The following is a 24091-nucleotide window of genomic DNA, read 5'->3' on the forward strand; positions in this document are numbered from 1 at the left end:
AGGAAAGAGTGGGGCGCCCCATAGCATCATTACCTTGCAAATGAACAACGCCTTACAAGGAGAGGGAAAAAGAAACACCAGTTTTATTCGTCAGGGACGTGAAGAGCGCTGGGTGGGAGGTGGCAGCCGCTGGAATAGGCTGTGAAGATCCCAAGGAAGGGTCACAATAGGAATTAGCTAAGATACAGGGCTCACACACCCAGTTCTTAAAGAGATGATGATGTTAAACAGTCTCAGAGCACAAAATAAACCCCCAAAATTTTCTCTGCCCAGCTCAGCTCTCCAGTCACGGGCCACTTCAGTGAGCATCCATGCTAAACTGGGCAGATTAATCCTCGTCACCACTCAGCACTCAAGTGTGAGAAACAGAGAGTCATTTGTGAGGGAAGGGCCATTGTTAAACCCTTGAGCTGAGCCCCGTGTGTGGAGAACACGAATTCAGAACAATGAGGACAGTACAGCCAATTCCAATAGGAACTGATGGATGTTGAAGTGCCCGAGGCAGCCCATGACAGCTGCCTCATCCACGAGGATCACAGCAGGATCCAGGTGCTCTTCAGGAGCACAGACTCACTCCCACCGGTTTCCTGAAGATGTTCATCTTGTTTGGTTTTGCTGTCTCGCTGCGTTTCTGAGGTGTGTCTGCAGCAATGTGAAATCCCACACGACCTGAACAGCTCTGATCATATCTCCTTCAGTCTCTGATTTTCTTGTTCGTTTGGCAGCCCGACCCTGCAAGCAGGCACAGCCCTGCCCAGGCTGACAGCTTGATTTTAATCTGTTCTTAGGGATAGATAAAAAACAGGGTACTACAGGAACCTTTTCATTAGAAAAGTGACTCACAGAATAAAAGGAAATTGGTTCCTTAAATAAAAAAAATAATAAAAAAAAATTGGTGTCCTTAAGATACTGGCATGAATTGCAAACTTTTTTTTTTCTAAGCCTTTACAATGCAGAAATCCCACCAGATGATGAAACCAGCATCTCCTCTGAGGCAAGCACTGGCCACCACCAACACAGAATGTAACCACAGGGAGAGGACATCATTCCTGTCCAAAACTCTTTCCACGCTCCAAGGAAGGGCATTTGGCTTGCCTGGCCTGCTTCCAGCCCAGCCCCATGCTCTCCCACTGCAGGCTGCACACTGGGCTCATACAGATCCTGCTCTTTGTGTCCATCCAGGGCCCAGTCCAACCTGGATCTGGGTCCTGAGGTTTTTTAGTAGAAGGACCTGTGCTCAGTAAGCCACCTTGGACAGAAAAACCCAACTAATGGTGGCAAAAATCACAAGGTTCCCTGTGGAGCTGTTCCTGGATAGGAGGTTTGGGAATTCTGTTATGCTTGCTGGCTTATTCCCCCAGCTATGGCACTCTACTTGTGGAACCAGGCAGCTTTCCATGCCAAGCCAGTGAGTTTGGCTACAGCATGGCCTGGGATACTCTTAGAGTCAAACTGCTGAAATCTGATGCTCCAGGCTGCTGGTTCCCACCTCTCAGTTTTCTGTCTCTTCCTTACACTAGGGCTACAAAGAACTGCTCCCCCCCAAAAAAGGAGTTCTCAGATAAATCCCATAGTAAAAACCAGAAGGCAGAGAGCAGCTAAAGCACTTGACCTTTGATGTTTTCACCCAGCCATGGTTGGGACACCTGTGCCTGGCAGGTGGCCACAGAAAGAAGCCACAGTTAAATGGCAGGATGTGGGGCTGTCCAAGCCCCCTCAGCTGGTTTGTAGCCAGCAGTTATCACCTGAGCACCCACAGACTCTGGATGGAGCTGCTACTGCAGGGAAAGTGAAGGAAAGAAGTGTGCAAGAGAGCAGAGAATTGTATTCTTTGTAGCTAGGCCTCATCCAAGGCCCAGCTCACTGAATGCTTTCAGGGCTGGACGGATGTGCACTCCTCCCCCACCCAGAAGAGCTCAGAGGCATCCAGAAACTGCTGCTTTTTCACCCAGTTTTAGTCTGGGCAGCCTGAGGCCCAGCAGAGCAGGACAGCTCATCGAGGCTCTGAGGCCAGGAGCACCAGAAGGACAACTCCTGCAGTCCAACACCTTCCTCAGCACCTAGAACTCAGTCATCTTCTTGTGGGTGTCTGCTTTCTTCTGCTCCCGCTGCAGCCTGGCTTCCTGGGCCTGCAGCTGCCCCAGCTGCTTGTGAGCATCAGCCAGCTTCTCCTCCAGCTGAGCTGTAGCAATGCTGTGCCTGAAAGCAGAAAGCACAGTGGCAATGTCATTCTGCATGGTAAAATCAAAGGCTTCTTCCATCCCAGGAGGGTTTGCCCATTCCTGTAGGATTAGCCCAAGGGACCTGCTGAAAGCCAGGAATAACTTGATGCTCAGCACTATCTGGGCTAGAGGATGTCCTCCTGGGATGCTCAACAGCAATGCTGCAGAGATGGGGACAAGAAGGACTCCAGCACCTTTCCTCAGAATGCTACTCTCTTTGCCACATCCTGAATTCTAGCCAAACGACTCCAGACATATTTGCCAGTGTCCACTCTGGTCTGAAGCACACACTGAACTCTCTTCTCCACTTCCCCTTAAGTGCCATCCAGATATATTTCACTTGTTCCTTCCATATCTCCTTTCAAGCCCACCCCTCCCCAGAAGCACCAAAACCCTGACCCCAAAGAACGTTTTCCTACCGCCCGATGTTGCGCGCCAGGGCCTGCTGGATTCCCCTGATATCCCTCTGTGTCTGCTCAATCTTCTCCGTGGTCTGGAAGAGACTGACACTCAGGGCCTTCTTGGTGCTCTTGCTGGCGTGGTAGATCTCTTTGCTGTTCCTCTGGGGCAGAGCCACCCCCCCAACCTTGTCCCCGGCGCTCTTCCCACGCAGTTTCTCGTTCAGGAAGTCAAACACGTTGCGCGGGGCCTTACGGCCGCCCGCCTGTCCAGAGCTGCTTCCCTTTGCTCGGCATTTCCTCGCTTTGCCTGGCTCCAGCTTCCCCTGCTTCTTCTTCTGAAGCACCTCAGCACATTGGTCCAGGGACTTCCCTCGAGGAAGCACCACAGCCTGCACTGGCTCCACTCTGCCCTCGCCATTCTTCCCTAAGCCTGAGGAGAGACTCCGAGTGATTACAGCATCCCCTCTCCGAGTCACCTCCCACCACGAGCTACATTGACAGTCACAAGCTTAAAACAAGCAAAGAGGCTTTTGAGGTACCGAAAGCTGAACTTCTGTCCAAGCCAAGGGGACCAGTAAAGGCCAGGCCAGCAGCCTTCCACAGCAGGAGATTAGTGATTCCAAGCCCCAGGCCATCCATCAGGCCGGTTTCTGTGAAACCAGGTTCATGCTCAGCTTCTCAAGCCAGGTTCAGCTTAAAACTGGTTTGGTTCCTCTGGGAGAACCGGAGACACAGAGGCCCTCCCAGAGCCCCCAAGGCTCGATGCAATTTGGGTGGGAGCAGCAAGTTCAGCAGGCTTTGAAGTCTGTGTCCAGGCCAGGAGATGCATTAACACAGACATCAGAAGTTTTGCAGATCAGCTCCCTTCCACCTCCAGCTTTTGAACACTCCACAACGTTCTCACGGCTTTGATCATGGATTTGACCATGCTTCCAAGTGCCTCCACTGTTTGCCATTACCATACAGGGGCTGGTGCCCCACATGCCTGTACTTCCATGAAATAACTCATCCCTCTTCCCTCCAACACTGCTGTGATCTATCACATTGCTTGAGCCTCAGCCAACTAGCCTTTCAGCACAGCAAAGTTCTGGCTTCAACCAAAATCTTGGGTTTTTCTTAACAGCCCCAGGACCACCCTCTCCCCTTACCTTTTCCAAACTCATATCCCATCTGAACAAGCAGTTTGGAGCCAATGCCACGAGTATGGGCCTCCCAGCCACCGAAAGAGGAGCTGCAGGCAGGGGTCCACTCCCCGTTCTCTGGAACCCCTGAATCTATCACTGTGGTACAGAAGAGAAGAATCAGTAAAACAGGAATTGTGAATAAAGCTGCTGCGTGGGGCATCCCTCACAGGACAGTACAATTCACTTCTCCAGCCCTAAAGACATTTGGTCACTTCTCCAGCCTTACTTAGCTCCCACTGAATTGTCACCTTCCACGAACACTGCACAGAGAATGACTGAAATGTGACATTTCACTTGATCTAATGCACATACAACCTCCCAGTTCCAGGCAGAATCACCGAGGAGTTTGATGATTCTTTTCCTTCCTTCCTTCCAGGGTGATAATACAGACTAATGTACACATCTCAGTAGACTTGAGCTCAGTATTAGCACCTAATACTTATCCTGTGCCTCCAGCTCCTGTTTCTGGTATAAGGCTCCTCCAGGCCACAGCATTAATTTTGTGTTATTTGGATCCAATAATCTCTGTTAGGTTAAACGTAAAGAGCTCTAGGACACGACTTTGTCCCTGTGATGCAGCTGTGGCACCACCAGAGGGACAGAGCTGCCTGTGCAACTTCCAGGAAGTCACTTGGGCATTCTCTGTGTCACCTTTCAGCAGTAAAACAGGGACGGCATGGTTCCTGCAGCCTCACTGAGGCACTGGAAGGAGCCAACACTTCCATTTCCTTGGGTCTCACGCTGCTGGGTCATGGAGCTCCCAGGGATGAGAAAATCTGATTCACTTATTAACTCATCTCAGCCAGACATGTAAGAAACAGGCTCAGAGCTTGGAACTCTAAAATATCACACCCTCTTCTTCCACATGTGGGAAGTTCTCATGGAAAGCTCCAGCCTTCATTAACCCAGGGATTTGCAAAAAACGAAGATTTTAGTTTGCAGTTATAGCATAAGAGCCAATTACTGCTCTCAGTCTTTCAGGAACACAAGAGCAGATCAACTGCTCTTTTGTCAGAGGTGAGACACTCAGAGTGAGAGCTCTAGGACAGTCAGCCAGCCCCAGAGAAAAGCAGAACAAAACCCGAAGTTACTTTTGCTCAAATTCTCCCCACTCCCTTACCTTTGGCATAACCAGAGTCATCCACACTGTCCTCATCAGACTCGCCAGATTCAGCAGCATCTTCACTCCTCAGGGGTGGAATGACACTGTCCCCTTCCACCACGGCCTCCTTGAGAAGCAGGGAGTCAAATTTCACCGTGTAGTAACCACTGTCCACATCTACAGAGGGAACAGCAAGGACAGGAGCTCCAGCACACAGAGAGCTAAACCACAGTCAGCTCCAGCAGAATGACACAGGACAGGGGAGACGCCCAAGGAACAGTTATAAAAAATTGTGGGTTGAATCTGTGATTTTTATTTTTGTCTGGGAGGGAGAAGTGCCCACTGCAATGAAAAGCTATTTCCACAATGCCTGTGTTGATACCCAAAAATTTTATCTCTACAGATCAAGAAAGCTGGGATGCTGAGAAATGGAATTAAAAAGAAGTTAGACTTGCTCACTTCTGACTTAATAACAGTTAAAAGAAAGATGGAAAGAGGGAATAAACCCTCTCTCTTCCCAGGACAGAGGGAGGCCTGTATCAGCAGCTGCTGGGCAGGGCCAGTTCCCCTGGTTTTTGTTTAAACAAGACCAGATTATTGCAATTCTCACCTACTACACATGTAAATTCCTGCAGTCCCTCCCTCTTCCCTGGAGCAGTTAATGACCTCGTAGTCATTTCCTTTCCACATTCTCTTTGTATGTCCTGTTTCCCTCTAGCCTGACAAAACTCGGACTGTTTCCCCAGCTATGTCAAGATTTTGAGTTCAGGGCAGCAGCCACATAATTTATGTTTTTCTGTCATTAACCACAGAGGCAAATTTTCGATCCACATTAACCTCAGCCTCCACCTTCCCCCCGGGCCCCGGGAAAGGCCCTGCCCCCCTCACCGGTGATTTTGGCCGTGTACCAGATGCCATCGCTGTGCTTGGCCAGGCAGGCCGAGCCCACGCCCAGGCTGCTCAGGTCGGGCTCCTGGAACGGCTGGAGCTCCTCCACGGACACCACCTGCCCATGGGAAAACCTGCAGGGAAGGAGGAACAGGAGCTTTCAAATGGAAATCCCTCCCTTCCCCAAAAGAAAAGCACACACGAGTGTCAGCGGTGAGGAACCTTCACCACAATTAGGGAAGTCTGACCACGTGCTGTTGCAGTTATAAGGTTGTTCATGTTTCACCTTTAACACGTTATTTATGTCATGGGACAAAGAATGCATCCTCTGCCAGAGAATTAGACTTCCTTGCTAGTGACACAGCAAATTAAAAAGTTCATGGCTTTGGGGATAGACAGGAGCAGAGACAGGCAGGGCTCCAGTCCAGCACCTCCACAGACCACTGAGGTTGATCCTGGTGAAGATCCCCAAAACCAGAGCCTATACAACCTCTCTGTGCAACTGGAATGTGTGCATTATCCACGGACTTGGGCATTTTGTTTTAAAATACTCCATCAGTTGTTAATTTATCCACTCAGTTATGTAACATCTCTGCAGCTTTCACACAGGATTTTCCATTTCATCTGTGCACCAGCTATAGAAAACAGCCAAACTGATGCCACTGCTCACTACAGTGCATTTTAAAAACATCAAGGCACAATTTCTCTGGGTGAGAAAGCCACACAGGGCAATTTAGGAGGAGGTTTATCCCTCTGAAAGACAAGGCCCCTCCCACTCCCTCTCTCTTTACCGACAGTTCTCCTTAAATCTGCACTTGTCATCCAGGAAGAACGGGCAGGGCTTCAGGGACTTGTGGGTGGGGTACAGATAGAGCACCCTGACCCCTGCACTGCCATCCTCCAGCTCCTCTGTCCCCACAATCATGGCATTGTGGTACTCCAGCGTCCCCCAGGAGCTGTAATAGGGGGCTTTAACCTTCATCCCACTCAACTCCTCCTCCTCCTCCTCCTCCTCTCTCTCAGACTCCTCCTCCTCCTCACTGCACTTTGATTTGGTTTTATCCCCAGCTTCTCCCTCTCTCTCTGAGGGGATCTTGTTGTCATCAGCTGGAGGCTCCTCATCTGTTCCAAGCCCAGCAATGGCTTCCTTAAAAGCAGCGTATTCCTCATCTTGGGCAGAGCCCTCCAGGTGGGAATCCTGCCCTGGGAGACCCGCTGGGGAGGAGGAGGAGGCATCCGTGTCCAAAGTGGCCAGAAGTTTGCTCTTTTTCACAGCCACCAGGCTCGACTCGGTCAGTTCTATGAGCTGCTTCAAATCCTCCTGCAGCTGGATCAGGTCCGACTGCTGCGATGGATCCTGGCCCGCCCCCAGCGCCAGCTCCACCTGCTGCAGCTGGGCGTTGTAGGTCTGGATCGCTGCCTCCAGACTCTCTTCATCCATTGTCAGCACAGGAAAGGCGCTTCTGCCCGCGTCCTCTCCACGAACTCAAAACACATTCAGAGTTCACTCAAGCAGTTTTAGATAACAAGTCCTCGCCCGCAGAAGCGACATCTACCCGCCGTCCCGCTCTTCCCCTCGGAAATCACCAGAGCGGTGCTCCTGCTGGAAACAGGCGGCAAGAGGAGACGGGAGAGGCAGGGCCTGACCCTGCCGAGCCCCGCCACGGAGTCCACTGTCGCCCACCGGGCCCTCGCACGGCACCGCTCCTCCCGCAGCCTGGGCGCTCCCTCAGCCCCAGAACTGCAACACCTCCCTGAACCGCCGCTGCCACCTCGGCGGCCCCACTGAGCCCTCAGCCGCCCCAGCCCCTGCGCGCTGCCTCCATGACACCCGCCATGACACGCCCTCTTCCGGCCGCAGCGTCCCCACTTCCGGCTGCGCTCGCCAACGCGTCACCCGCTCGGCACCCGGGGTCCCCGGGAGGCCGGCACCGCGGGGCATTCCGGGAGTTGTAGTCCAAGGGCCCCCTCTGCGCGGCCATCACAGCGGCTACAGGACTACATTTCCCAGAGGCCGGGGCGCGGAATGGCCGCGGCCGGTGGCGCTGGAGAGTCGTGAGAGGCGGCTGCGGCTCCAGCGCTGACACCGGCACCGGGACCAGGTGAGGGGCCGCGGGCCTCGGACTCGGGGCTCTTTTCCTCGCCCGCTGCGCTCGGGAGCTTGGGGCCAGGACCTGTCGCTGATCCGGGACGTGGCGCTGGGCCGTTCGAGGGAAATGGCGGTAGGGCCGGTGTTCCCCTTCAGCGTCACTGGCTGTGGCAGGGAAGGAAAGGGCCGGATCTCCCGGGTCCGGGAGGATCTCCCGGGTTAGGGAGGAGCAGGCTGAGGGGATCAGTGGCTGTCCCGAAAGGGGAGCGGGCCGGGGCTCTCCCCAGCCTGCGGCCCGGCTGCTCCCCGGGGGACGGCAGGAGCCCCCGCTCCCGCACAGCCGGGGCCGAAGAGTGGCCCCGGTACCGGTGGGATTGAAGCCCTTAGTGCCCTGTCCTCCCTTACAGTGAAACCCCCGATCCCTGCTTTGGAACACTTTTATTTCCCTTTAGGTAATGGTGTTTGGCTTCAAAGTGGTTATTTAACCACGCACTTGCTTAGAGGCAGCTGCCTCATAGGCCCTGCCTCGAGGTTCCCTTTATCTGTGTTTGAGCAGAAGGGGTGTTGCAATGGCCTGTGAGTCAGCTGCAGCACTTGGTGCCGGCGTCTCCTGCATCCCAGCAAAGCTGCTCTGCCCTGTGTGTGCAAATCCAGCACCACGAAAAACAGGTGTGAGCTTCTGTAGATTCTTGCTCAAAATACCTGTTCTTTGTATTTGTATGAAGTTCACTTCATCTTCTGTGGGTCTTGTATTTACTGCAAGAGGTGGTCAAGTCCTTCCTCAGTTCCCCTTTAAATCCCAAATTTGATCTTGAGCTATTTTCATGATCTCTCTTAGATTTGTGATTATTGCTGGGATTGCCTAAATATGAGAGTTACTCATAAAAGAGTGACATCGTTTATTTGCCTGGCGTTGGGAAGAACTTGCATTGTGGCACGAGAGGCTTTTGGGAATGACCTGTTTGTTAATTGATTTCCTGGCATTTGTTGCAGGAGCAGGATGTATACGCTGCTCTCAGGGCTCTATAAATACATGTTCCAGAGGGATGAGTACTGTGTCCTGATCCTGGGTTTGGACAATGCTGGTAAAACTGTAAGTGCTGTTTATCATTCTGTGGAGGGCACACACAATCCTAAACATCCTCCAGGGATAAAGCTTCCAACAAGGGTCTTACAACAGCTGTGTTCTGAGTTACTTTAGTGATGTCACACCAATCAACTTTTTTCCTCATTACCTAAATTTAGTACAAGCTTTCAGGGATGTGGCTGAGGCTTTGGTAATCCCATAATCATCTACAATCCCTTCTTTCCTTTCTAAAATAGAGAGCAAGAAGAGTGATGTGTCCAGAATTAGGTAGGGCAGTATCTGCTCTAGCAGGATTGTGCAGAAATGAAAAGGCAGGTTTGGGGTAGGATTGCCCCAGCCAGTAAAATGTTTGACAGCAAATGCTTTGTCTTATTCTTTTTCAGACCTTCCTTGAACAAACTAAAACCCGATTTAACAAGAACTACAAAGGGATGAGTTTGTCCAAAATCACAACCACTGTAGGCTTAAACAGTAAGTAAATCCACATGGAATTTTTTCAGCTTTCTTGCACAGTTAGACAACAGCTGGTTTTTGTTTGAAATGTTTATGATTTCAGAAGGGCAGAATAGTTCCTGGATGCAGAGATTGTATCTCCCAATTGCCCAGTTCTTTTTCTAGAAAATAAAATAGACTTTCTTAGCTTAGGAGGAGAAACTCTTGAAGTATTAAAACTCCAGGTATCCTATATCAGTGCTGTCCTCAAACTATATTTCCCCGGAGTTCATTCCTTGGCCCAGTTCTGGAATTATTTGCACTGATACTTCGCTGTGATCACTCTGTGCAGGTTTTGCTCTGTGGTCACAAGTAGCTGCTGCCTGTGATTTGCTCCCCTACAAGCCTGTCCCACCCCAGATTTCTGAGTGCAGGTGTCTGTGCTTTACAGCACCCACAGTTTTCATTGGACTGCCCTTCCTTCCTTCCTTCTAGTTGGAACTATTGATGTTGGCAAAACTCGGCTGATGTTCTGGGACCTTGGCGGGCAGGAGGAGCTGCAGTCGCTCTGGGACAAGGTTAGAGATGTGGTTTTGTTTGATTTGATTTATATAACTTGCCCAGAGAAGCTGTGCCTGCCCCATCCCTGTAAGTGTTCAGAGCCAGTGTGGATGGAGCTCTGATTCTGATCAGAGTGGGAGGTGTCCCTGCTCCTGGCAGGGGGTTGGAATGGGATGGTTGGCCCTTTCCAGCACAAACCATCCTGTGATTCCATGATTTCTTTTAGAACTGTTTTTTTCTCTTTTAGGACTGAACCACTACATCATTTGGTAATCACACAGGCTTATTGGTAACCCCAGTATTTAACATTAACACTTCTTCAGAGATTCCACTATTTCTGTGCTTAATATTTGCATTATTGGTTACAGACAGCAATTACCAACCCAGATCTGGGGTTGTGCTGTAGAGATAAGCTTTGGGGGACGCAGGTGAGCTTTTCCAGCTGGTGTGTTGATCAGGCCTGCAGACAGAACAGGCAGCACAGGCTCTGTGCCTCCATTCTGTCCAGGCACACTGTGGGTACAACTGCCTCTAACTGGTTGATCTCCTCCACATGTACCAAAACTGTACCAAATTAAAATAAAATCAGGAAAGGAAAAAGCAATCCTAGTGGATTGACACCAATATCTGTGTTCTCCTTCCAGTACTATGCTGAATCTCACGGGGTGATCTATGTTATTGACTCCACTGATGAGGAGAGGCTCTCTGAGTCCAAAAGAGCTTTTGGTAAGTACAATGTGAACAAAATAGACCTGAAAGGTTCTATCAAATGAAACTAATGCAAGAAGGAGCCTCTGGCTTCATCCCTCTGTCCAGATAATCTGTGCCAGGCATTTGTACAACTTCCAGAGCTGGCTAAACCTGGTTTTGTTTCTGTCCTTTGTAGAGAAGATGATTACCAGTGAAGCTCTGGAAGGGGTTCCTATTCTGGTGTTGGCCAACAAGCAGGACGTAGAGGTAAAATATGGAGGATTTACATAAATGAGCAAATAAGCCTTGGAAAGGTGAACTCTGCATTCATGTTAAATTTGTTCTACAGTCCTGAGCCGATCCTGTGGTACTTTCCCAACACTGGAAATACTTGCTTTGAATTTCGTTGTATTTTTTTCCTTTCTCCTCCAGCCCTTTTCCATGCCATGAATGAGCTTCCTACAGGCACATTGTTTTGAACTCTTTGTGTAGGCAGAACAAACTGCAAAGCTATGGTGGGTTTTTCTTGTACCGTGACTGGCCATATTGGTGCTGTTTTTTCCTGTTTATTCAGAAAAACAATGTTTAGTGCACTTTGTTTATGCTGCTCTTTTAAAACCCAGGAAGAGCGCAACAGATGTATGTGAAGCAGATCATCCTTTCCCCATAACTGGATAAGATCTGTTCAATACAACACTTGTTTGTTGTAGAGCATTCCACCAGTGACAGCAGTGACTGGCAAGGAATGCTCTTTTCTGATAATATAATTTGAATTCTTTCCAGTGTATTCAGAACTGTAAAGCTCTTGGTTTGGGTTTGACAGTTCGTGGGTGGTGCAGTGTTTAGGTGACACATCCCGGGCCATCCTTATCTCCCCCAGCATGGAAAAAAGAGAAGAGAGTGCCCAAGGTGATCGTGGTGTTTTTCGTGTTTTCCTCCTGGAAATTGTACCTGGAATTCCAGGACTGCAGCTCCAATGGCTCGTCTCTAGATGGAGCCAGAGGCTTCCAGTAGGATTTGGAGCACCAGCCCTGGCAGCTGGGATCAGTCTCTGTTCCAAAGGATGCCAATATTTCTCAGGTTCTTCCTCTGAACTTTACACTTGTCCGAACGATTGCGCTTGTGGAAACACGTGAGACTTCCATAGAAGTCACCTGGCTTTAAGGGAGGATTTGGTTACACTTCATGAGTATAGCACAGATTGGTTTTTGGATGATCAAATTCATCTAGATTATCTAGACTACCTAGTCTTAGAAATAAGAGAAATGTAATTCCATGTAAAAGCATGAGATCGAGACTGAACTCCTGGTTTATGGTCTTGACTTTGCTGTGGTCTCTGGAATATGGGGAAATGTGGGTTTCCTTCAGTGGAAACCAGAATATTGACTCTCATATTTCTGTGCAAGCCCACAGCTTTTCTGTAGGGAGCAGCCTGCACTCTTGCCTTGACCTGTTGAGGATAAGCTCCAAGCAGTGACCTGGAAAGTTGTTCCAGTTTCTCTTTTGGTTGCATATGCATATTTTATTACAGGCTGCAGACGCTGGCTCTTCTGACACTCTACCCATTCTAAAGACAAATAATTAAACAAATGGGCTTCTTTAAATTACTAGAAATAGGTATTTGGAACAGGCTTTCAAAAAAAAGTCTGACTTCTTGCCCCCTCTGGAGGGTCCAAGACCAGCCCACAGACCTGGTGCTTCATGCAGTTGTAGAGCTACAAGAGATTAGCAAAACTTAGCCCACTGGAAGTCTGCCTGTTTGTAGGAAATACCTGCACTGGATATTTAGAGGTCCACTCCTACAGAATGGTCTTGGGTATGGACCCAGCAAAGAGACATCAATGCTATTAACAGATCACTGAGAGCCTTATAGCTTATTTTTCAGTAATTACTGATGTTCACTTAAACAAGGTTGAGAAAACTCAGTAGCCTGTTTCTCTTCCCCTGATTTAGCAGAATGGAAGACCTCTGGAGTAAAACTGATAATTGGCAGAGATTTTTCTGCTCTGGATCTCCAGACATAAAACTGTAGTAGGAAATTCTAACCAGCATCCCTCTGTCCTGAACCATGATAAGGCAGGATAAGTGGTATCTTAACCTTGCTGGTATTTGGAGATGAAGGGTAATTCTTGATGTCTGTAGAGGCCAGCAGAAGGCTTGTGATCAAATACATCAGAAATAGTACATCTGACATTGTTTGGTTTTTAAGTTTACATTCTGTTAAGATAACAAAAGTGCTGATGCAACCTGAAATTGCAGAGTGTTAAGAACTGTGCTGTGAACCCCAGGGTACATTGTGTCCTCTCAGCACTGCCAAGCATGAGTGGTATTTGGTCATTCCAGGGGATAAAATATGGTAATTGACTGCAAAACACCAATTCTAATTCTCACAATACTAAATGTGATATTTTATGGTATCAGGAGAATGCTCTATATTCAGCACAGGCTTCAAAACTGAATTATTTTATAAATAATTTAAAAACTGAGTCCAGTGTATATTGGAGGAAGGAATTTGTTTAGGTTTTTAAAGGAACTATTGGTTTGTAGGAGAAATAAAATACCTAATATCTACTAATTCCTGTGAACTCGGAATGCCACTTCTGAAAATACGGCTTATTGCAGAAAGAAACGGCAAAATAAGAATTGATACTTGTTGTTTTGATGTGAATGCAGCTGTTGAAAGGTTTACACAAGGTATATATTTCTAAGTTTTACAATGAACTGTAACAATTGAGGATATAATGGCTTATTATGCAACACTATTGAAAATTCTGGAAAATCATGACCTGTCAAAAACAGCATCTGAAATTTAAAAATCTGAAAATTACTGAGTGCTGTATGATGACCCATATCTGGGAGGAAATGTTGCCATACCCATCTAAAGATAAATTTTGGAAATTTAATTTGAAATCTTGTTTTGGTTTAAATAGACAGGTGTCTGCCAGGGAAGATTGGAGTCTCCCTTGGAATGTAAGCCTCCCACCTTTTTCCAAATTATTATAAATTTGCAATTAAAAGGCTGTCAAACAAAGATTTTGGGAATAGGTATAGCAGTTCTTTACTAGGGATATAAAAAATACAAATGTTGTAGTACAGGAGAATAAGCAAGCAAACAAATGAACAAGAAATCCTAGAAAACCCTGACAGAGTCAGAAATACAACCTGATGCCCTGTTGGTCAGGGTGTTGGAAGCTGTCCACAGTAAGCCCTCCTGGGGTGGCAGATGTGATTCTGTTGGAGTAGAGATGGTGCTGTGGAGCCAAGGGTCCAGCGATGGGTCCAGTCTTCCTTTGGGAGTCCTGTGGGAACACTGGAATGTCTGGTGACACTTGTGGCTCCTTTTATCTAGGTGGAGATGGTTTGGCTCCTCCTCCCTGGGTAGAGTACCTTACAATAGTATGATGTAATGTGTCGTGCCATTGGTGAGCTTTAATGGTCCATTAACAGAAGATATCCTCATGGGGGTGGTGGAAGAGTGAACAGAGCTAAGCAGCACTGCCCCACTGAGCAGAGATGATAACCAACACTGCCCCACTGAGCAAAGATAAGCAACACTACCCCACTCTGTTTTCAACAGCTGGTTTGTTATTAGAGAAGGCAGTTACCTTCTCCCTTCTGGAGTTACAACAGATAAAGAAAAATCTCCCTAACCGGGTTTCAATAGATGGAATAGAAGAAACATTTCTTTTTTCTTTTTTTTTTTTTTTTTTTTCGGTTACAAAACCCAAGTAAAATCTCCAGAATGTTAAAAAGCCTCCTTGTGCCTTTGGAAAACACAAAGAGTCATGGTGTGTAGCAGAATACTCATTTCCACACAGTTGTTGGAAAACAGACCTTCTGCATGAAAGCCATTCTAGTTTCCAACTGAAGACCTACCTCAGCTTCCCTGTAAAATTAGTTTTAATTTAAATAAAATTGTTTAAATTGAGGCTATACTATTCCATCTTTAATTTTAAAGCAGCTTAAATTCTAATTTAAAACAAACTTGTAAAAAGGGTAGCCCCACAGCAGAGGTCAGGTGAGTCAGACTTTTTGTGATATAGTTTTATTTAGGCAATCCACCTTGCTGTTGCTTCTCTTTTAGTTCCATTCTGATGGTTGATTACTCTTGAGATGACTGAAGAGCCTCTGCTTGAGGTTTTATCCATGCTTCCAGTTGTGTCCTGACAGGAGACCTGGCAGCAGCATTGTCTTTGCTCCAGTGGATTTGGGAAATGGGCAAAGGCTCTACAGTGCAACCTTTTTTTGGCTAAAACTTGCCTTGCTGTTTGATAGATTTTTAGGTGTGCCATTGCTGATTTTTACTTTGGGTAATGCTATTCTGAACCCTTCATAGGAGGAATTTGGTTCAGTCCCGGCTAGATTATGCCTGGAGGAGCCTTCATCAAAAGATGTTTTAGAGTGAATTATTTTGGGGAAGCTGGGTTGGAAATCTGGTTCGTCATGTGTTGTGTGAGGTTCCTGTGAACTGGGGGATATAACAGCATACCTGAAAGGTCACTGGATTGTGTTATTTAATGGACCACTGTTGATGTGATCACAGGTCCAGCTTCCCTTCTTTGTCTTTGGGTTATATGTTTGCAGCTGAGAAACAAAACAGATCTGTAAACAAATATTTTGTAATGTCACTGGGTAGAAGGGGAACTTGAAAGCCACAGCTGACATTTTCCCTTGTGCGTGAGAAGCTCAGATGCCCCTTGCTGAAGTGATGGATAGTCTGCCTCATGCCCTGCTGTCACATGGGATTCCAGTTCATGGCTTTCCCTGGAACACTAAAACAAGGCATTGATAGTGTGGTGTTACCCCTCTGCTGTGCTGCTCTACTTCATCCCAAGGGGAAAATAATGCTCCTCAAACCAGGATTGGTGATGCAGGGGCATCCTGCTGTGACAATGCGAACGGTGCAAAGTCTCCGCAGAAGCAAAACTCTTTCTGATCCAGATTTCCATGGAAAGCCATGGCTGGGCAGTTCTGTGGAAGGTGGGGCAGGCCACAGCTCCACCAGAAGGTGGAAAAGGGAAGTTATAACAGTGGTTTATACTGGGAGATAAAAATGGCTGTAATTGTCAGCTGCACTGGGAAAAGGGGACTCTTAAGGGCTTCAGGGATGGGCAAGGTGAAGGATGTGGGTTCTGTGTGCTGCTGGGTATGTGCAGGTGTCCTGGTCTGCTGGTGGTGTTGGAAAGTTCATTTTCTGATTGCTTTGTTGCCTGTGCAAGTAGAAGTTGAGGAATCAAGGACAGCCTGACTGTGCTCTCTGTTGTTACTTTGTATCTTAAACACTTAATCTGATTTATTTAAAAATACTTTTAAATGTATCATCATTCAGAAAAGGAGAAGGAAAGGGTAGACTCAAGAAGAAGAAAGGATATACTCAAAAGTGTATCATTATACAATGTTATTAAACTCTGAGAAGCTTAATGTATATTTCAAGAAACATTTGCTCAATTTCAGCTGCCTTGAGATTTAACCTTCCTGCTGCCAAGTATCACTGACTGAAAAAAACAAAGATGTGAAAAATAGTTCAAATTACTGACATGCAGCTCCTTGTCCTTCCCAGTTGTTGGGTAATTGACTTGTCCAGAGCTTTGGGTTAAACTGGGAGGCATTTGGACCTGCCTTTCTTACTGGGCAGTAGACACCAAACCAGTAGAGAATGGTTGGTTGGTTGTAATCTCTTGCCCATCTTCCAGACCTACTGATTTGAATTCCAGCTCCCAAGTCCAGTCTGACTCCCTCTAAAGTTAGTAATTGTTGTTGGTTTTTTTAAGATTAACTGTTTATCCTGTGGCTGACAGCTCATCTGTATGAGCTGTACGGTTTTCACATGTCAGAAGTTCTGACCTAAATTGTTGAGGCCTTTATGGAATGACATCAGTAACGGTTTTGGATAGTTTCCAGGTCATTGATTGAAAGGGCAAGTTTTAAATGCAGCTGAGGTCATAAGAAAGTACAGTCATCAAAAGTTGCACAGTTAGTGGAGTCAAGGGCACTGGGGGAATTGGGTGTTGTTAAACTCCTTGCAAGCCATTTCTTAAGATCCCTTCCTATGTATAAGCATGAAATCTACTTCTGTTATCCACAAAAATTTCCTTTGTTTAATTTCTCCAAAATCAGTGTTTTGCAAATGGATGGCTGGAAACATTGATTTTCATATTTCTGTTCTCTCAGAGTTTAGGTCCACTTGGCCCATCCTCAGGACTCACAAGGGTCCAGTTTGGCATTTCTGTAAACATTTGTCCAAAACACGTATGTGGGCCCGACGGAAGGTTCGAAACACGTATTTGAGGCTTGTTGAAGGTCCAGAATGTCTTTGCAGAGAGGAGGAAAGGTGGGCTCGTGTCCAGCTGAAGTGCTTAAATGGCTTGTCCAAGGCTTCTGAGCAAAAAATGAGCGCTGAGTGCTCAGGGAGGTGCAAGTCCAGACTTTAGTTGGGCAGGTTTGCTTTTGTTGTAGCTTTTTGTGGCGACACCGTGATTTATGTGAGGAAAGTAATCTGGTGTTTTACTGGGGGGTTATGATTTGTGATGTTATTCCCAGCAGCCTCCTGGCAGCCTCACTGAAGCTCAGGACCTGCTGGGGGTCAAGAGCACAGTGACATCAGGCGTCAGAAAACGTGCTGCATTCAGTGCTGCCAGTGTGTTCTCTGAATGCAAACAGGCAAGTGCTGGTGGGGCATGGCTGTACTGCCAAGGAATGTGCTGAGAACTGTGGAAAAATCACAACTTATTATGTGAGAGTGCCCAGGACACTGGCAAAGAGTCATCTGGGCTTGTGGCAGGGACACTGTGTCAAAAGACTTCGTAAATACTAAAGCTCTTGTGTCCTGGTAAATACAAGCTGTTGAGCAGCTTGGAAGAGGTATCCTTGGAGGGTGCAGGTTGTGCTCATTTTCAGGACTATTTGTTTAGAACTGTACAGATTATGGATCAGGGAGGTGAAGCAGTTTGTGTGTACTGTCAGCAAACAACATTCTCTTTGGTGAAAAAAGAATACGTTCATTTCTTTGGAGTGCAAAGAGATGAATTTGTTCGGTTGGTGGGTGAGTGGTTTTAACTTCACAGCATTGCCATCCTGACTGAAGCAGGACTGCAGTCATGGTATGATTCATTGTGGAAGAAGGTCACCATGTCTTGTAGCACAAACAAGCTCTACTTTGGTTTCCTTTGCAGACTTGTCTGTCAATACCTGATATCAAGACGGCATTTAGTGACTGCATTAACAAAATTGGGAAGAGAGACTGCCTGACACAAGCCTGCTCAGCCCTTACTGGGTGAGTATGAGAAGGGGTAGACTGAGAACTGGTTGGCTGAGCAGCTGTGGGATGTCACACACAGAGCAGCACTACAGGAGTTATTAAGCCTTGAAAGGGAGCTGTGCTTCCTTCCAGCACTCGCAGACACTTGTTCCAGAACCTTGGACTTGGACCTGCTCGGTAACTTCGTCTGTAAATCCTGCCTGTAAAACACAGTGGAAATGTACTGCTGGCTGAGAGCAGTGGGACTTGGAGGCGTATTTGTTGTCCTGTATGTATCATCCCTTGTTCCTTACACAATAATCCTTGCAGATGTTGGTTTGCTGCAGCTCCTGGCTTTTAGGTTAGAAGTCAGTTGAAAACTGTTGATGCCTCTGCCAGAGAAATGCGTGGTGCTTCACTTTGGCTGCCAGAATTATGATTCTTCTTCCATATGCTTTGACACCCAGATGAGCTTTGTGATGGGGATGATATCACAGTCTCCAGGAGTCTTCTTACATGGGGATGCTTGTGGTTTAAAATTTAATGTCTAAAACAGACCCTAAATTAGGCTTACACAGCTGCTGCCATGACCTTGACCAACCCACTGGATTCTTGATAGCTCAACATCATTATTGTGCATCAAGACTTGGAGCACTTTGGTTCCTTGTACTTTCTGTTCTTTAAGTGGAAAGTGCTACTTGGCATAAGTCAAAAGTTTTGTTCCAGATGGTGGAAGCACTCCTGGCTGAATTACTGTCTGGGCTGAATCTAGAGCTTTGAATTTTTTTCTGCGTTATCATACAAGCTACTGCAAAGGATAACAAAAACTTCTTGAACTGTGAAAAAAATCTGTTGTCTGCATTGCTGCAAATCACATGGCATTAAGCAGGTGAATGACCACAAGAACAATGTTCAAGCACTGACTGGAAGAGAAGTATTAGATAATAACCTTATGAAAAACAACCTTTTCAGTTGTGGGTTTTTTTGTACAAACATTTCTAGTTTTGATTTGTATGGAATTTCCTCTCAAAATTCCAGTTTGAGCTTGCACTAAAAGAATAAGTAACTCATGGAAGTCATGGCTGGGAAGCTGTGCAGACCAGCAAGGTGGTGACTTACTTGGCAGCCCAAGCACAGATGATTACAGAAAGCTGGAACCAGGGTTGCAAGTGTGAGGTTTGTGGCAAAATAACCTCAAACCAGCTGTCAGGTGGGTTTGTTGCTTGTTCATACCAAGATTTCCACAGAGTTGGTGACTAAGTTGGGTGTAGTCTCGCACAGACACCAGAAAAATAAAGGCTGGAGGTATATATTGCTGAGATAAAAGAAATGAGGTTCTTATTGTTTGCCTGCATGAGAAATAATACAGAAATACCAACAAATAATTGTGGGATGACTAGAGCCCTTCCCCTTCCTCGTGTAAGGGCTATTGATTTAGCTAGCCAGCCTCATTTAGGGCCTATATGATCCATGTTTCTGTTCTTGGTTGCTTCTTGTTGTTGGTTAAATTTAAAACCTTGTCTGCTTGTCTTATTTCCTTAGCAAAGGGGTGAATGAAGGAATTGAATGGATGGTGAAGTGTGTGGTGAGGAACATCCACCGCCCCCCGAGGAAGAAGGACATCACGTAGGAACTCTGAGCCAGCCAAGCAATGGACAGTCTCTTTCCACACACTTTTGTGTTCCCTTTAAAGAAGGTGATCCACTGGATTCCTATTACACCTGATTCTTTCCTGAGTTTGGAGACAATTACTCTCTTTCTCTGTCTAAAAAAAGACTCGAGCCAAGGATTCCAACTGGGTGGGGGGTGGGAATCTCTTACATAAAGTATTGTCATTGGCCTCAGAGCATCCTATGTAGCAACCTACATGTTGTTGCCAATGCAAAGGACTCAATTTTCTACTATCTTCCTTTGTGATTCCTGATTTGATAGTGTGACAGGCTGGAGGCCGGTGACATGAAGGAATTCCTGAAGGAAATGTTTAGGTGAATGTGGAAGGGGAGGAACAGCCTGGGGAATGGCTGTTCCTCCTAACTGCAAAGGTCCTTGCTGCTCCAGCCCCGTGTTCCTGCAGGGTGTTACTGGCCCTGTTATGCTGCTGTTTGTGTAGTGGGGAGAGACAGCGTTGATTAGAACTTGATTTTCACTGGGGGTGTTGATTCATAACCTTGACCTGTGGTAAAAGCAGATGTGGAAACCAGCAACTACATGGTGGTCATTGGATCATGGATTTGTTAAGGCTGGAAAAGGCCTTGTCAAATCCAGCTGCTCTGGTTGAAATGGATATTCCTACCAGGACACGGATTCCAGAAGCACTGCCTTGCTCTGACTGCCAGTCTCTGTGCTTTCTCTTTAATCCTAAGAGTGATTTGGATCTTCTGTAACTGGAGTGATTCAAGGCCCTCTCTGTGATCTTTTCAAGCTGAAACCAACCTCTAGGCAGGGAGAAATCAGTATGCAATAAAGCTTCCTACTTATTTGAACTTCCCTGGCTGAAACAGTGGTATTTGGGAATAGCAGTACTTAGCCCTTAGGGGTTTTTTTATTTTGTTTTGGGTTGTTTGTTTTTTTTTTTTAAATGTGGGAAAAAAGAGAAAGGCAGCACTCAAAAGACAAACAGTGCTCTGTGCTTACATCACCTACTAAGACAGATCTGCTGATATATCACTATCATTTCCCTGAATACGAGTATTTATGTGAATTTCATGGTGGTTTGGCAATGGGTATCCCTCCTCTGCTGTTTTATTTACTCCTGGCACTGGTGAATGTTCTGTGCTATTTGCTGACATAATGAGGGGGCCATTTTTCAAGCTGTACTTGAACCAGTCCATAGTATTTGTTTAAAGTCTATTAGTCGGCATCTGTCAAAGAAATTTCTGCTAAATTTTCTGTGTGAAACTCATTGCAGATGTTTTTTGAGAGAGAATATTATTCTCACAGCTGGGCTGTGTCATTAAGTTCGTGAAGTCAGTGGAAATAATTGCAAACTGAAGAGCAGAGTCTTTGCTTCTCAGTAAGAGAAGTAAGGCTCCTTCAGACCTAGTGACCCAGTCGTATTTCTTGTGTGTTCTGTGAATGTGGAGGATCCCTTGGAAATCACTCACCCACTGTAGGAAGTGGCACTTTTGTTGGGTGCTGCATGGGATGCAGGGCTGAGATTTTCAAGAGTGCTAAAGTTTTGGAGAACCAATGGCCTTTGATTATCAGGAGCATCTCTCTCACTGGGCTCTTGGAAAAGCCTGAGTGTTTTCAAGGTGACTTTGTGGCCCTGGCTGTTTTGGTTGGCAGAGTTGGCACTGACAATTGAACTGAAGATGAAAAACAGTAGCTAATGAACAAAAGTACCTTGCTGAGAGTCAAAACACTTCAGTCAAGTAGCTTGAAATGTCTATTCTTTGGGACACAAGGGGTTTTCCAAGATTTCCACATACTATTTTCAGATTTCTTCCTCTCTTTTTCCCCCTGGGAAACCAGAAAGGACAAAACAGTTTGTAGACACAGACTAATTTGTGGTCCATATGAGCAGAGGGTTTTAAAGCCAGTGTTTTGACTTCAGGATTCCAAATTCTCAAACCTTGGAGAGTCCTTTTCCCAGAGGAATACCCAAGCTGGGATAGGTATGTATGAGTGTGCTCTGGCCACAACAAATCAGGGAAGATTTCTCTGAAACCACCAGTGAAAAGTTCACTCTAGTTCAAAGTGACCTTCCACAGCAGTATTGCAGAAGATGGGACAATTTTTTATATTTTGATCAGAAATTTAATGGTCTGTCACATTTTATACTTACAGGAAGCACAGACTTATTTGAAATGCTTTTTTCTTTTTTCAAGTCACCCCTCTACCAGACCTCAAACAGAGCAAGAATGTTTCTGAATTCAGAGTTCAAATTTAGTCAGTTTCCCTGATTTTTGATACATTTGCATTTGACCTGTTTTGCCCATGCCTGTTCACAGCAGTGAAATTGCCTAAAGAGCTGCTTTATCTTCCAAAGGGGAAACGGTTGATCATCTGCACTTTGTAATCCTGTTCCTTTTGGCATGCTGTCCGTGAGATAAAGGTAAGAGTTCAGCAGAGCATCCCACTTGCCTTATTTGCACATTGGCAGATGATCACATTTCTCTCACCCATGTGGAATTTCCTATGCAAGCATTGAATAGCTGGTAGCAGCAGGAGGCAAGAGCTAAAAAACCACTTCTAAAGCATTTAGAATCCCAGTGAATCTCTGGGTCCCAGCACTGCCTATGTGCTGGCAAGTCCATCTTCATTTGGAACTCTGGAAGGACGCAGAGTAACTGAATTACAGCACTTCTGGCTGGTCTGACCTATTCCCATCCTGTCCTCACATAAGGCAACAGTGACGTGCGGGTCTGCCTTGCAGTGGTGCTGACGTCAGAGCTCAGCCCACTTCCCGCAACATTCCGTCCCACAGAACCATGGAAAATGCCAAGACAAATCAGACCCAGCTTCAGAGTAAGTCCAGCATCCTAGTCCAGTCTCTGGCTGCTAACATCTGTCTGAGAAGGTGGAGCAAACAGAGGCTTTTTAGGCTCTCTGCCCTCAGCCATTCTTCCTATTCTGCTAAGCTGAAATCAAGCCATCATCAAGAAGTGGACTTAATATCCAGTGCTGTAGGATGGGTATTTTATAATTTAGCTTTTATTGCTAACTGAGCTTTTTTTAGTCTCTTCTTCCTTATCATCCTGCTTGTGTACTGCTCACACATCCAGCAAATCCAGCAGTTTGCTTAGGGAAAGGATCTGCTGTTACAGTGCGGATCACAATCTTGAATGAGTCTCTTCAGCAGTGATGTTTTAGATTTGTATGAGATTGCTGGGTTAGTCATGATTTCCAGAAGGTCTTGATTGACTGACTCTGACCTACTACTGCAGGTTTGGAAATGTAAGGCTCAGCTAGAAATCTGCCTTTAAGTACTTTGGGCGGGTTCTGAATTGATCTAGGCATTTCCCTGGATTTTTAGCAGTGTCCTGGGATGTCTCTCTTGGCAAATGGTGTCAAGGAGAGAACTTCTAGAGAAAGGCAGAGTGGTGCTGTCACTGCACTTGACAAATATCCCTTTAAATAAAAAAATCTGTTTAATGTGGATGGTAGTTCCTGGCAGCCACAGCCAGCAGTGTCCAGACATGAAGGACAGTGGATTCTGCCTCCATGTCCAGCTCTGCTGCTCCTCGGCTTTTACCCAAAGCAGCACCAGAGACTCAGTTTGCCTTCAGCTTTGGGGCTGTTTTCAGCTGTTTTCATGCCTGAGTATTTGTCTATAGATTTCCCAACACCAATTTGAGCAATTAATGAAGACAGCCTGAATTTCCCCTGCCATGCAAATGGGTTCTAGGCCGGGTGGCCTTTCAAAATTCCCTCCTGGCACAATTTTCTACTCAAATTTGCCTCAGATTTCTCTCCTGAGTGATAAGGGGCAATGGTGAGGTGCCAAGAGCCTTTCCACTCTGCTGAGCTCTTACAGTGGATGCTAGAAAAACTGGAGCAGGTGCTTTTGTACTGGAATTTTATATCACTTGGAAATCCCATGTGAAACATTCCAGGTGGATAACACCAGTTATTGTTTACTTGACCTCTGGTATTTCCTGCAACTTTACCCTTGGGTTTTGCTCTTTGTGCTTCTGCAATTCCTTAAGGGAATTGTTTCTCTGCTCCTCTGCTAAAACCAGCTTCCATGACAACTCCTGGGGGGCTTTCCATTCATTTCTTTACACACACTCAAGCTTTTTTTATTCCCAAACTGCCTTCATGAGGATCTAGCCCCAACTCTCAGCAGTGTCTGCTCTTGAAAAACTTTATCTGCTCAGCTTACACCCAAACACAGGCCTTTACCCATTACGTCAGAAGGGAGTGATGCTTAAAATTCCTGATAAGGCAACAACCTAGTACTAGAAAGAATCAGACCTCATGGAAAATGACACAGCTCTGGTACAGAAAACATGGACAGCACAGTGTGCAATAGCACCAGGGGAAAAAATTACCTATAGGATTTTCATAAATGAGATGCTCATCAACTGGAAGCAAGGAGAGGAGGAACACAGGTGGTTAACTACATAGTGCTGGAGTTCTGCCTAACATTATTTTTAAACACAAAATCAGGAGGCAGGAATCTCCTCATTCCTTCCTGGTTGCACTTTCTCCTTAAAGCTGATGCCAAATGAGTTTCAAAATTTCCATGTTGTT

At 46.3% G+C, this 24091-nt stretch overlaps 2 protein-coding genes across 3 annotated transcripts; one reads left to right on the plus strand and one right to left on the minus strand.

The window, feature by feature from the left end:
* Positions 1-63: 63 nt before the first annotated feature.
* ZGPAT (zinc finger CCCH-type and G-patch domain containing) lies at positions 64-7646 on the minus strand. Its single transcript, XM_066198931.1, has 6 exons — positions 6589-7646; positions 5798-5931; positions 4928-5086; positions 3772-3903; positions 2642-3053; positions 64-2199 (listed from the first exon to the last, which is right to left on the minus strand). Exons 1-6 carry the CDS (start codon positions 7236-7238, stop codon positions 2061-2063), a joined length of 1626 nt encoding a protein of 541 aa, XP_066055028.1. The 5' UTR covers positions 7239-7646; the 3' UTR covers positions 64-2060.
* Positions 7647-7817: 171 nt separating this feature from the next.
* On the plus strand, positions 7818-20376 carry ARFRP1 (ADP ribosylation factor related protein 1). Of its 2 annotated transcripts, none has more exons than XM_066199116.1 (8): positions 7818-7899; positions 8880-8979; positions 9357-9444; positions 9901-9983; positions 10611-10692; positions 10853-10923; positions 17829-17929; positions 19436-20376. In XM_066199116.1, the coding sequence occupies exons 2-8, from the start codon at positions 8887-8889 to the stop codon at positions 19521-19523; spliced, it is 606 nt and encodes a 201-aa protein (XP_066055213.1). In that variant the 5' UTR covers positions 7818-7899; positions 8880-8886; the 3' UTR covers positions 19524-20376. The 2 variants fall into 2 exon arrangements, with proteins under 2 accessions (XP_066055213.1, XP_066055214.1); XM_066199117.1 differs by lacking the exon at positions 7818-7899 and adding an exon at positions 7928-8019.
* The last annotated feature ends 3715 nt before the right edge of the window (positions 20377-24091 follow it).

Source organism: Chamaea fasciata, unplaced genomic scaffold, assembly GCF_029207755.1.
Source record: "Chamaea fasciata isolate MVZ Bird 193981 ecotype frontalis unplaced genomic scaffold, bChaFas1.0.hap1 SCAF_17, whole genome shotgun sequence".
NCBI lineage: Eukaryota > Metazoa > Chordata > Aves > Passeriformes > Sylviidae > Chamaea > Chamaea fasciata.